General features: G+C 45.5%; 1 protein-coding gene and 1 long non-coding RNA gene across 2 annotated transcripts in view; one reads left to right on the plus strand and one right to left on the minus strand.

Moving 5' to 3' along the window:
* Positions 1 to 13,715, plus strand: part of LOC134521185 (uncharacterized) — a 41,770-nt gene that overhangs the window by 23,673 nt on the left and 4,382 nt on the right. The window lies entirely within an intron of this gene.
* On the minus strand, positions 6,566 to 8,120 carry LOC134520396 (protein shisa-1-like). The gene is made up of 2 exons (XM_063345666.1): positions 7,850 to 8,120; positions 6,566 to 7,047 (listed from the first exon to the last, which is right to left on the minus strand). Exons 1-2 carry the CDS (start codon positions 8,118 to 8,120, stop codon positions 6,566 to 6,568), a joined length of 753 nt encoding a protein of 250 aa, XP_063201736.1.

Genomic DNA, 13,715 nt, shown 5'->3' on the forward strand with positions numbered 1-13,715 from the left:
AAACCTTCAGATGGTGAGCCTGGGAACTGATGAGTTAGAGAAGGGCTCCTATCCCCCAGCACAGCACCGTCTGTAATCTGCTGTCCCAAGGAAACTAGACTGCTGTATTGTTTACTAGTTGTCGCCATTCCCAATCTTCCCCAGTACCTTTGGAATCCATGGATCAAATCATGAGTGTGTGATACAGGAGCTGAAACCTCAAAGATCTGACGTTCCTACAGGTTTCATGAAAAAGGTGGTCGGGTGGAAGAGACAAATGCTGTTAGTCCTCCCAGAGAGAGGTGGCTTATAGGACTCAGCCAGTCTGACCCACCACAGGAGGGGGAGCGGTGATGAACAGCCAAGCCTTAGGAAAGCTTCACTCATTTCACCTTATTGAGCATCAGAGCATATAAACATGAGGCAGCTCCAGAGGAAGCCAAGCTTCATTAGTTTCTGCTGCTGACACAACTCTTATTAGTGGTTCTGTTATACTGAGAGAAGAACCATTATATTTTTTTTCACACATACACGTGACCGTAGACTTGCATCACTAATGGCTTGCATGAAGCAGCAAAACAAACAAACAAAAAGAATTAAAATAAGATCCCCATTAGAAAGGGGATAAAGTATGCGGCCCTTGTGACCATTTTTAATGAGCAGAAGCCAACCAGGCTTTTGCAGAGGGGGTCGTCTGAAATGAAATACGTGGTGCAGAAAAATCTCAGGTGTGCAGGTTACACTGCAAGTTGTCTGCATCCTATATTCTGTTAAGCGCAGAATTGAATCCCGATTTCTCCAAACCTCAAAATGCATTTGGATCAGTTATCCTTTTGACTGAAGAGCCCAGAGAAATTAAGAAATTCTGCTGCAATCCATGAAAGTAATAAAGGGACATACATCTCTTTTCCCGTCTGCTTTATGCCAGACTTTTTCTGGCATTTCTATGTTATTCAAAATCATGATGCTGAGTGTCCTAGCAAGCAATCCTATTCCCTTATGGAGACTTGGTAAGAAAATATCCTGTGCAGCTGTTCTACAGCTTCATTTGTTCTATATTTACTGGTACAAAGTGTGTTTGTCAGTACAACTGCATCTATACTAGAAGCACTTTGTCAGCTCAGAGGAGCTGTGTGCCTGTATTTGTAAAATGGTGCTGTAAAATGCTGTAAAAACTGGCATTGCCTGAGCACTTACATGCCGGGGCTTGGTCTTGTACCAGCTGTAGTGAGGTGCTGGATCCAGAACTAACTTTCTCAGGCTCTGACAGAATAAACATGAATAAACTGTGAAGTTGTACAGGATTGTCAGCGCCAAACTCATTGTCACCTTATTCTTCCCAAATTTTGCCTGGCAAACTAAAAAAAAGGACTAGCAAAACATACCATATTTTAATTATGCATGCACAAGTCTCACACTGAGACAGGGCATTCGTTCATTTGTAGAAGCAATAGTCTTGATGCTTTGAACAAAAAGGGACTGAAATAATCGGCAGTTGAAACAGGAGATAACCACAAACACCAGTGAGCTGGGGTTTGATCCTTGTCATAAACCAGTAGGAGGGCAGAAGTGTTCATCTCTGGCATGAGAGACCTCTCCTGGGCCCCCAGCAATCTGTTCCTGCTTCTGAGAGACAGGAGATGGCCGTCCTGTTGTATAAGAACTACATGGAAATCTTTTGTCAGTAAAATAGTGTCAGTTAAGGGCTTAAGAGAAAAAAAAATATAAAAAATATTCCATCAAAATCTGTGTGCAGAGCAACAGGAAAGCGTGCAGGCAGGCATCAGGGATACAGGCAAGCAGGCCACTGTAGGCAGCTCCATGCCGTATTTCCTAGGAAAGGAAAACCATTTCCAGTTTCATTCTGCACCTGCAGCCAGGACTGCCAGGCCGCTCTCCTCCTCTCTTTCTGCCCAAGCCCCGACTGCCTGATCTCTCAGCAGCAGGGGTGAGGTTTGGGAGTGGGCAGCGGGGTTGCCGTGCTGGCCATCAGGCACGGAAGGGAAGGAGGCCGCCTGGCAGCACTCTGTGCACGCTGAAACCTCCCACAGTGCTCCTGCTCCAGAGAGCTTATTTAATTTAAAAAAACAAACAGAAAGTGTGCTGGCAAGAGTGCTCATTTACAGATAAGTATTGCATCTCTCAGAGGCCCTAGAGGGATGGGGGAGCAAATAAGGATCTGGTTTTTTCCTAGGCAGGCTTGGATTTACTGGAAACAAGAGACTGCAGCCTTCTCCCCTCCTACATTTGTGAGGTTTGGTGCAGCAGCACGTTCTCTCTCGTGCCCGATGCTGCGGTCATGGCTGTGCAGACACACGCATCCAGGCAGGACCATGTCCGTTCCTCTGTGCCCCAACTTGTAGTGTTAAAAACATCCAGTCTCATTTTGCCCTGTGAACCTCCTTCACCCTCATGCGTCGGTATCAAGACAATGGGATTCCAGGAGGCACTTCCCAGAACGTGGGGCTTTGTTTAGGCTCTGCCCTTTCTGCTGAATTGAGTTCTAATACAACATACAGTGGTGCTGTGAAGACAATCAAAACACTTTCAAAGCAATAGAAATATATGCCGTTTTCCACTACAACTTTGGACTTACATCGTAACCCCCTTCGCTTTGCTGTAGGAGGGACCTAAGGAAATTGTATAACTTCCGTATGAGGAATGCTTCTTGCTTTGAGATCCCACAGAAACCTGTAGGTTTGATGGGCTTTTGCATTCTGATAATTTTTGATGCATTTGCCAGAATACCTGGCACTGAAGAATAGCAAATCAGTGTAGCTCTGCTTGAAGGGTAGAGGGGGTTCTTGTTTCAGTTCAGAGTTGAATTGACTTGATTGGAATGAATTGTTGGAGATCTCTGCGAAACCCTTGGAGTAAACACAAAAAAACCATACAGCATCCGTAACAGTCAACTCTGCTTTTACATTTAAAGAGCTGCAGCTATGCTGAATAAACGCAAATCTGTCACCTAAGGCAAATATCAATCGTTATTCTTTGCCAGAGAAATTCATTACGCTGTTAATACCAACAGTGGACTCATCTAGGTTCTGGAGCCAGGGTTGCTGGAATCTCTCACAGTCCTGCCAATACACTGTGTGGCCTCGGAAGAGATTAAGAGTGAAAAAGGTGAAAGACCTTGAATAACTTCTCTGTACTTTAGTTTTCCCCAAGGGAAAACTGGAGATACTTGCCTGTTCAGAAAGGGGGGGTTGCTTTTTATTCAGTACTTTAAAAATCATGGCTTTATAGCATGAGAAGTAAAAGGCCTTTGAGTTGCTTTAGTTTTATTTTCTAGTAGCACAGAGATCGGTACTGTATGTTGATTCAGTGCAAAAAGAACATTGTGGAGACAGGATTATATAAAACATAGAAACCTGCCATGCTTTAAACTCGTTCAGTTAAAACTGTCCAACAAATCTGGACAAAAATACATTTTGGTTTATCTCAGCTCAATTAGGAACAGATTGAAGCTAAAGAAAATTAAAACCCCTGTTCAAACCAAGGCAATGCCACCTGCAGACACATGGACACCATTCTGCAAGCCTCCTAACAAGCTTTTGAGGGCTAAAGCTGTCATCTTCACCCTTTCAATTCTTAGCTCTTATGTTCTTTCTTCCTAAATCCAGAAAGAATACAGCAAGAACAATTCAGATCACCTGTGTCATTACTGAGGATTAAGGAGCAAAGAGTGTAAATCATTTCTTAATTAGAAGTTGAGGGGAATGGGATGGGGGCATCATTAGGCAAACAAAGCAAAGCCCCTAGTACAATAGGTGGTAAGTAGACAATTAGTCTCTGCTAAGTACTTCTTCTTTAGCTTGAACCAGGAAAAGCAGTTTAGGGCAGAAAAAAGGGATTTAGCATGAACATATCCCATCTATCTAAAGATGTGCTAAACTCAGTAGCAAGGCTCCTCAAATTAGTAAAGGGATAGAATTTACATAAAAAATACTTTGTGCTTTTTCCTTAGTCCCCACATGACTTGATCTGCTTTTAATGCAGATGCTAATTGAGCCCAAGGTAATCCCAGTTTACAATGGCGCTTGGTGGAAGGCGTTAAGCAAATGGTTCTTTGAAAAACGTCTCTCCAGCCCATGGAGCGCAACAAATTGATTCGTTCGTGTTTTCTCTTGCAGTTTTGAAAAGAAATATTGAACCCTTGAAATGTTTGACCTGGCTTTGTTGCCGCACGCGTGAGTTTTAGCCATATAGAAGGTGCCGGGCGGGGGATGCAGGGGATCCGCTGTCCCCAGCGCAGCCTCGCCGCTGAGCGTGGAGCCCCTTGGCCGTTTCTTTCCGCCTCAGTTTCTCAGTTGCGGAACACGGAGAGGGCGGGGGGGTGGGGGGGGAAGGTATGCTGACTCCAAACACTGCTAATCCTCGCCGGAGAGCGATTAAGGCAGCATTCACAGAACCATTTAGCTTTTCTGTTCCTCGCTTCTGAGCAACTTTTTTTCCTTTTAATTCTTTAGGGTTAAGCGTGATCCTCTTGACCTTTCTCCGTTTTATGGTATCAGGAAGGCTACTTCTCTGCTTTCTTGTTTAATTTAAAACCTTATCCTGAAGCTGCTTCCTGGAGAGCTTTCCATTTCTGCTGCAGTTGACAGGCCTATATACGCTACAGATTGAGACCGAAGTGTACTGGCTGTCAGGTCGCATAATCCTTTACCTTTTTAGTTTAGTACAGTAGAGAATAATGGTGTTTGAGTAAAGGAGAGACTAGCCGATAAAACCGCCGCTTCTCCGTTTCTAAAGCCCGAGTCTTGAGCATAAATTATACCTTCCCAACAGCATAGATGTGAGGCGAGTGGCTCTGCACAAAAAAGAGCAAAGAGCATCAGGAAGGATTTTGTTCATTTGTCTCTGAACTGACACCGGGTTTTGTTATGATGTGCTATCAAAATTGGACATTTAACCAGATAAACTGTTCCATTCAGCTACAGATTTTCCTAAGCCAACTGCAAACAACGGTTACTTTCTAAAATAAAGGAAGCCATTTTCTAAGTGCTTTCGTAATGCAAGTTTAAAACCTAACTTTAAAAACCAGCATTCCAGCTGCGGTACTGTGTACTGGTATAGTTATCAATAAACCCCAGGGACCTTTCACTAACTGTAACAAGGACATTTTTAAGTTCAAGCTAATATATTTTGGAAGCCTTAACTTACTATTTTTTCTGTACTAAAACAAGTGTACAACACGAGTCTCGGAATTTTGGGGAAGCTTTTATTTTTAGGGTATTCTGTTTTCATGCTTATATTCTTATTCCAATTTTAAGGGGAACTGGCCAAGCAAACGTCAGTCACAGCCCTGGGTCAGCCAAGTTCTGTGAAATTTCTCATTCACACCCATGAAAGACTCGGGAAATTATCCGAATATATCACCTTACCCCTACAAACTAGGGCACTCACACATATGTGGGCTTAGCATAAGCATTACTGTAGGACATACACCTCACCAGAATTAAGATGTAACGTTCTGAAGTAAAATATACATAAAGTAGTATAAGGTCATACATTTGTTTACAAAGTATATTAGTCCCATTGACTTAGAAGTCTCCAAGCGTCTTTATCGTACCAGTTTTCTGTTTGCTAGGCAGTACTAGCACGGGAAGGGCTTTAGCATTTACACATAAGATTTTTAAGCCTTGGCCCCTGCTCCTACTGGTAACACCTGTGGAGTGCTTTTAACGTGCCTTCACAGTATAATCACTCAGGGTTCTGTGCTGTGAGGAGGTGTTAAAACACTCCAGCAGTGAGTAGTATATTTTGACAACTTCTTGCTATCAGTGTCCTGCTGGGAAGGGGATGGCAGCAGTCAGGCAGCATGCATCTTAACAAGGAGTCAAAGCAGGCGAGCTTTTCCAGCATATTCTCCGAAAACTGATTGGAGTCTTATTTTCTTCTTTCCTTACCCTGTAATTCTTCATCCTTTTGAAGTGTCCAGTTATGTAAAGAAAGAAAAAAGACCACTAAGCCACGGGAGGAGAGAAAGCAACACATACATTGTTTTATTATCTTCCCCTTGTATCTGTACTAAATGTACATTTTACTGAAATTAGGGCTAGAAGTTGCTCCTTTAGCAGCACCACTTAATAACGCTTCATGAGGGGCAGCTGAGTCACAGGCAGTGTTTTGCCATCCTGCATCAGTTTACTGCTCAAAGCGTGTAGATTAAGTACAGCCTTCCTGTGCTTTACAGGCTGTCCAGTGTCCACAGTTAATAACTCCTCTAAGGCACCTCCCTGTCCTAAGTTGCTGAGAAGTGACACAGCTACAGAAATTGAAACCAAGTCCTCTGACATGTCCCCTGGAACAGGGTTGAAGCGTGAAACTCATTTCAGTCATTCCTTGAACAGGTAAAAAGGCCTCAGAGTCTTGCCTTTTCAATAGCATTAAAATAATACAAGTTAAAAGAACAAGAACCTGAAAGAAGTTCTAAAACGTCATCTTCAGAGCTGTAAAAAGCCAAAACTGATGCACTTCTAAATAGCATCAAATATTTGAAAGTCCTCTTTTCAGTTCCAAAGAACTTACTATAATAGTGAGGTAGCATCCAGTTCAGGCTGCGTGCTGATGTGTCATCTTCTCAGACATGGACTCCCGAGTACATCATTTGGTCGCCCTGTGTTACCCCAAGAGGGGATGCGTTAGCACTGTGTCCATAAATTGTTCTTTTAAGGAAAGATGCTGGAGCCATTATTGCGGTGTGATCAGTTGGTATTCTGTGGTTAGTGCGTGAAGGGTGCAAGAGTGGTCCAGTGCGTGGAGGACTTAAGAACTGAGCATCTTCAGCCAACCCAATAATAGGAAGGGATGGAGCTAGAGTCATGCAGATGTTGCTGGTCTGAGGACCACTACTCAGCGAGCTTCTGGTGGCAGAACTGGAACTGGAGAGGCGAGAAGGAAGATCAGGTTCTAGTAGCCAAGTCTGGCCGGGTGCAAGTCCACTTTGCTGCTCCTCATCCTGGGATTTTAAGCATTTGCAGCAGCAAATTCCAACACAGGCACCCCCGACAACAAATGCCACAAATACAGACCCAACGAGAAGGAACGGCAGGTACACGGGCACTGAAAATGTAAGAGTGACATTAGCCAAGCATTCATTCAGGGTATTCCAGGTTATATTCTGTTCCTCATTCCTTAACATGCATGCACCAGGGAGCAGGCCAGGGTAGTTCTACTCTCAGCTCTTCTCTTGATGCAGCAAGATTAGAAACCGGCAATTACTATGGCAGGTTCATTTGAAAAAGTCTAAATAAAGTACAGAGGGTCAGACCAACCAGTCCTATGGCATCTGCCATTAATACCCATGCAAGAGCTGTTCCAGGCCTCAAATGGCACAGCTACTGTTCACTTGCGCATGATTAAGTAGAAATTCAGACTTGCAACTAAGTTTTACAGTTAGTACCTAAACTGCTGTTGGGTCTGGGTTTGAGGGCTACATGGATTTTTACAAGCCAGAACTTAAGTTAAATACATTTCTTGGAGGCATCCCCATGCATTAACAGAACAGGTTGGCAACACATGTGTTCCACCAGGGATATAAACATCAGAGGGGTTGCCACATGACTTTGTTAATAGCTTAGAGGCTTTTCTAAGAGTAGGACTGACAGAAAAGCCTTTTGAGTGAAGCCCCAAGTTATTCTCTCTTCCCAGTGAGGGGAACTGAGTGGCTCTGGCCCACGCAGCCACCGAAATAAGCACTGTGCCAGGGCTCCACGGCTTCTGCTGCAATGCTTACAGCTTGGAGCTCTGAAGGGCAGAGAAAAGAGGAATGATGCCACTAAGGGCAGATTGTAATAAGGGATGCAAAGAAGAAAGCACATCTGATATGTCCCCTCCCCATCTGCTGGAGGCACGGGAAGCTTACCTGGCACTGGAGGCCTGGGGCTGGGCTGCTGGTGGTCACCAGGGCACCGGCCCTGGTCCAGACGGGCCTCTCTGGATGAGCAGCAGTAGCGCAAGCTGCAGGTCCCACAGCACAGAGTGGCCTCCGGGCTGTCGTAGCGCTCGGGGCACTGGAAGCCACGGTGCCAGCGCTGGAGGCTGCCAGCCCAGCCGTGGCAGTACTCCCCTGCCTGCCCAGGGCTGCACGGCAGGGCCAGCAGCAGCGCTAGGGCACAGAGAATTCCTCTTGCCATGGTGGGTCACGCAGGGGTCTCGCCTCTAGCCACTTGGCCCACGCTGCCCTTCCTGTCCCTCTTCTTTCTACAGAGGCGAGCCCCACACCACCCCAGGCAGCTGCTGTGCTGCTCGACCACCAGCTGCCCACCAAAGGCACTGCCTGAGCTCCTGTTTCATCAGGTTTTATCTCTTGGCCTGTGACCTGCCTCTAATCCCCTCTCTTTACAGCAACAAAGAAGGACCCACTAATTGAAAACCATTTGCAGCTACTCCAGCTCCACCTTCCTCATTTCTCTGCTTGGTTCTTGCAGGGAGCAGCCCCTGATTTCCTGCTGGAGATGGCACATCTCACACTCACAGTCAGGCATTTTGGCTGGCACGGATGGATGACACCGTTAGCAAGGCCAAGGAGTGCGGGATGCAGAAAGCCCGGGGCTGTTCTGCTACCAAAGCTTCACTCCGTCAGGCACCTGTCAGTAGCTGAAGTGTCAGAGGTGGGAGACTGGGGACTGCGCTGGGGACAACACATGATGATGAGCGAGAAATCAAATTTCCAGAGCAGGGGAAAACACAGGGATAACCAGCTTCTAGTGGGCTCTAAAGTGTAATGGGTACAAACTAGTAACAGGGTAATATTTACCTTTTTTAACATGGATAATAAATTACATAGATACAAGGAAGATTTTAATCTGAAAATGTAGGAAAAACTAATTTTGAACGCTCTAAGTTGGTCCAGTTTCTGTCTCTGTGGTTGAAAAACTGGCGGCTGAAAGTTTTAAAGAGTCCTTTGCACCTCTGCTTTCCCTACACACAGTGCAATCCGGGAATTAAAAAGCGTGTTTCAGGGGACAAATGCCTATTTTAAGATCTTAGAAGTTTCACCTACACGGGAAAATCCTACAGTGTTACAAAGGCCCCATAGCAGCACATAGTGGTAGTGACCTCTTCATCTTCGAACTAAAAATAAAACCAGACCATTTGTGGTCTTTCTCAGTCCCCTTACAAGTCTCGCTACTTGCTGTAGTAACGGGATCCATGGCTGAAGCCTCACTAGCCCGTGCTTAACTGCAGCGAGGAGGAAAACTGTTGCTAATTGAGCACTTTGAAAAGCAGGGAGTTAGGGCAACATCTTTTGGACCAGGATCCTGCTGATGTGTAGCACAATTTGCAGCTTGCTTGAAGACTTCAAAACATATTCTTGAGTGTACACAAAAGCTGGTTCCCACACAGTATTTTAGGAGCGTTGCCATTGATTGCAGAGGGCGACTGTCCCATGATGCAAACTTCTAGAAACATTTGCACAAAATTATCTCCCTTCTGATGATTTTTTTGTTTTACTTAGGTAACAGCTTGCGCATTTATGCTTTATTAACTATTTCATAGGTTCACTTGAGTCATATTCCAATCTGCCAAAGACATCCATGCTCATCACCTTTGCCAGTCAGTCACCTTTCATGTATCATTTTTTAATTGGCTTTTTGGCAAACATGCTTAAAGAGATCCTTGGATTCAGAAATGTGAAATGAAATCTCTGCTTGGAACTAGAGACCTTTCCAAATCCTGCTCGGCACATTGAGATGCATTTTGCCCTGCTGCATTTCAGCTCTGCAAGTGTAAGGTTGGCTAACTGCGTAGGACCTAATCCTATAAATCCATGAGCACCATCTAGAAAATACTGAGCAGCCCCAACCCCCTTTAAAAGACAGCCAGAGGTGAGTGATGTGCTGTCTTGGATTGGATTCTCAAAGCACTGATGCGATACTTTAAGTCCAAAGCCGTAGTTGCCTTAAGGCAGATTCTAGTTTATTCACACATTCAACCTACACACTATTAGGCCAGACTAAATACAGTTAACTTTTATTATTCGTTGTCATGGGAAAAAGCAGCCTCAGACAGGTTTTAAGCATGTGCTCAGCACTTTGCAGAGTTCATCATAATAAAATGTACCTCAGTAAAGATAACGGGATGCTATTTCCTCCCCTCTTCTTACACATTAGAAGAGTATAAAGACACCTGCGAAGTCAGGTATTCAAATGCTAAGAAATGCATAAAGTTGTTCACTGCGTGAACACTTTGGATGATGGCTGCCCTTACACGATTTCCTCTCTCTGCAAATACACCGTCTTTAACAACATGGTCATGTATTATTTTTTCCTGCGTAGGGTTACAGTACCTCACTTAGCAGGGATAAACTCTTGGAAACTAAACAAAGGGTCTGCCTGTGTTTTCGTGTGTGTTGCAGGGGGCATTTGTTTCCCCATTCAAAATCTCTCGTCTTCCTTTTGTCATAGACTGTTGTGTGCTGTGATGTCCATTTAACCACTGCAGAAGGAAATGAATGTAATTGTGTATAAAAATTGTATGTGCTTACATAACTTGCGACCCACTTTGAATTTTGAGAGGATAAAAAGGGCTGCGGGGATATATTGGGATGCTGGTTGTGAGCTACAAGGGTAAATCGTGAACAAGTTTCTATTCTAATTCCTTACGTTCAGTCACTCTCAGCTTTCGTAGTCTTTCACCTGCCAGGGTGACGTTTTTTGTGCTTGTTCTTTGCCAGCTTTGGGGAAGTTTCAAACAAAAACAGTCCAGCCTGTTTTGCATGAGAGGCCAGTGATGATGGTTTCCTATTATTAACAACAACAAACAATCCTGTTACCTTTTCTGAGTATCCCTGCAGCCAAAACAGCTTGAGCTTTGAATTTACAAGTTACCATGGAAATAGCCCTTAGAGAGAAGTCTTTTTGTCCATGTGAGGGTTGTTTCTCTTATTTAGGGAAATGCACATTTCCCCTCGTGAATTTTTTGTGCGCAGCAAGATGATTAAAAATTCCTGTTGTTCTAAGCAGCAAGCACAAACGGGAAACTTCCTGATTTGCAGCTGCTTTGCCTTCCTTGCAGTACTAGTGTTTAGTATCAGTATTTTACAGTCTTCAATAATGTTGAAGATTGAACTCTGGCACCAGATTTGAGGTATATTCTTGGCATTTCTGAATGCCAAGCGACTGTTCAATACAGAACAAGAAACACGGGGAGAACTAATCCCTCTCTGCTAAGAGGAGCCTGCAGTCCCTCGGTCAGATCCTGCCAGGTGCTGGTCCCTTCTCTCCCGATGCTGCGTGTGCTCCCTCCCTCTGGGGTCAGGGCAGTCAGTGCTGTGCTGGGTGCTGGCACCCGCCAGGACTGGCCCTAGATAGAATCCAGGGAAATCTGGGAGGCACTGTGAGAATGCCCTACAGTAACTTAGTTCTTTGCATTTTGTGAGCTTGGTTCTTGAGTAAATGTCACCTATGAGAAATTATGCAAATATCCTGTGATAGATAGCCAGGCACTCCATATACTTTATTTTCACCGTGCTTGATGTGCATCTTCAATGCCACCTACCTCCAGCTGTTAGCTGCAAGGCTGGGGAGCGCTCTGCAACTCGTCATTCCGCAGAGTGTTTCAACACGTGAGGCTGGAGTGCGGGTGTACAGTGCTGGCCGGAGAGCCTGGGAGAACGAAGGTTTCCACGTAACCGCTGACCATACAGCAACCTCCTTTTCCCTCATCTCCCGCTGCCTTTATGCACATCGAAAGACTAACACAAGAGGGAAGGAGCTCGTTGAGTGTGAACGTCGAATTGAGAGAGGCTCAAAGGTGAAGAAAGAACCAGACCCGTCTAAGTGAGGAAACAAGGAACGAGCCGGGGGGAGAGAGCGGGCAGGGAACCAGACCCGGGAGACTGGATCGTGGTGCGAATGAGGAGCCCGGCAAGGAAGACTGAGTCAGAACAGGCAGGGCGTGCTGCTCTGCAGAGCTGGGGGGCTGCTGGCAGCGGAAAGAGAAAACTACCTGGAGCATCACGGAGTTCAGCGTAAGCTGGAAAGCAACTGCTACCTGAGATGGCTGCTTTAAAGCTGTTCAGGGGCGTCTGTAGTTCTGCCTGCCTCTCCCTGTGCCCTCCATGCAGATGTCGTCCCCCAGCGGACAAGGAGTTCAGGGGAAGCGGGAGACTGGGGCTGACAGGGCAGAAGAGTCACCGTCAGAGCCAAGACTGAGGCAAGACTGATGACTGTGATTGAGGGGGAAGCGGCGGGACCGGCTGCTCAAGGCAGCTGGGAGGGAGCGGAGGAGCCGGCTGGCTGCAGACGAAGACTCGCTAGGCGAGTTTACCTGCGGGATTTCTGAGCCCAAACCAGGAGCCTCGTGGAACTGAAAAGCAATGCTGTCTCTTAGCAGTGAGCAGAGCTGTTGAGGCCTGATTCTCTCCTTACATTAGTGTAACGCAGCTGCAGGGAGCTCCTCCGGGCACGTAGGCTGGTGCTTGCAAGTCTCCTCATTGGGGCTCTGTCTAATGCAGACAGGGAGCTCCGTGCAGCCACTGCTCGCTAACTGAAGATTTGTCCTTTAACAAGAGTCCCTTTATTAGTAATTATGGTATTATTGCTTTATTATGCTATAATTAAAGGAAGTGAAGAATGCAGGGAAAGAAAAGTAATTCAGGATAGAGCCAGGAGGCCCATGTGCCAAGGTGATGGGCAAGCACGTGTCTTTCTCTGCATGTCATTAGTGGAGGTTGATTGGTGACGGGGTGTCATCCCTGAACCAGGCGGGATGCTGTGGGCACTTGGCAAAATCCATGCTCTGCCGTTGTAATGAGGACACAACGGGAGAAGCTAGTAATTACTTGACATAATGTAATGAAGAAGAGAAAGCTGCAGTATCAACTGTTTTCTGACGATACAGATTTAAACCTGGTGTCAGGTTTTCTTTTGTGATGTGGTACCACGGTCTCCTTACATTACTGAGAAAATAGCTCTCTGTAATGTAGGCATGCATGGCTCCATCTGTCCTGTAAATGCTTCCGCCAGGTTTTAGGTGAAAATGGACTAGAGAATCAACAGCATTAGTATGTGTGAAAATGTACCCTGCCTCTGCAGAAGAGAACTAGCAGACCCGTAGGCTTATTAGTTTAAAAAGGGACACAATCTCCTCATGTTCTATATAGAAACAATTAGTGCCTATCAGAAGCCTGTTGGCTGGTGTCAGTGCTGTGTGCGCAGGCGAGCAGTGTCCTGCTGACGCGTGGCGTCACTTTATCGACGCGAGTGCAGATGAGAGCGGTGGCAGAGCGGGACTGTGGGGCTTTAGGAGCGGAGGGTGCTGGCTGCAGTGGCCAGCTCTCCTTAGGACTGGAGAGCTCTCCGATTTACTTCTTTTTTCCTTTTTCTTTTTAGGCAGGTTAGCTTTTTTCTTGTTTAAGGTGAGCTGAAATGTAACTGAGTGTCAATTTCAGAAATGTTCACAAAGCTTCCACAGGCAAAAAAAAGTAAAGCCAAAAAAGACAAGAAACGTGTTAGCATTTTGTTTTGAGAGGAGCATGAAAAAGAAGACAGCTCTATCTTTGATCTGTATGCACAGGTACAATAGTTGTTATTTGTATCTAATACTCACAGTCCCACCTGGTCCATGTGTAATGACTTGCCTAGTCACAAAAATCTAAACAGAGCCGATACTTTACATTCTCATTTTCTAGGTTGCCACCTCTTTAAAAACAAAACCAAGAAATATTAAACCCAGTCAGTGCGGTTCATCCTCCTCAGCAAAGAGAACGGGACAGAGGTGGCTCA

This window comes from Chroicocephalus ridibundus, chromosome 9 (genome assembly GCF_963924245.1).
Source record: "Chroicocephalus ridibundus chromosome 9, bChrRid1.1, whole genome shotgun sequence".
NCBI classification, from domain to species: domain Eukaryota; kingdom Metazoa; phylum Chordata; class Aves; order Charadriiformes; family Laridae; genus Chroicocephalus; species Chroicocephalus ridibundus.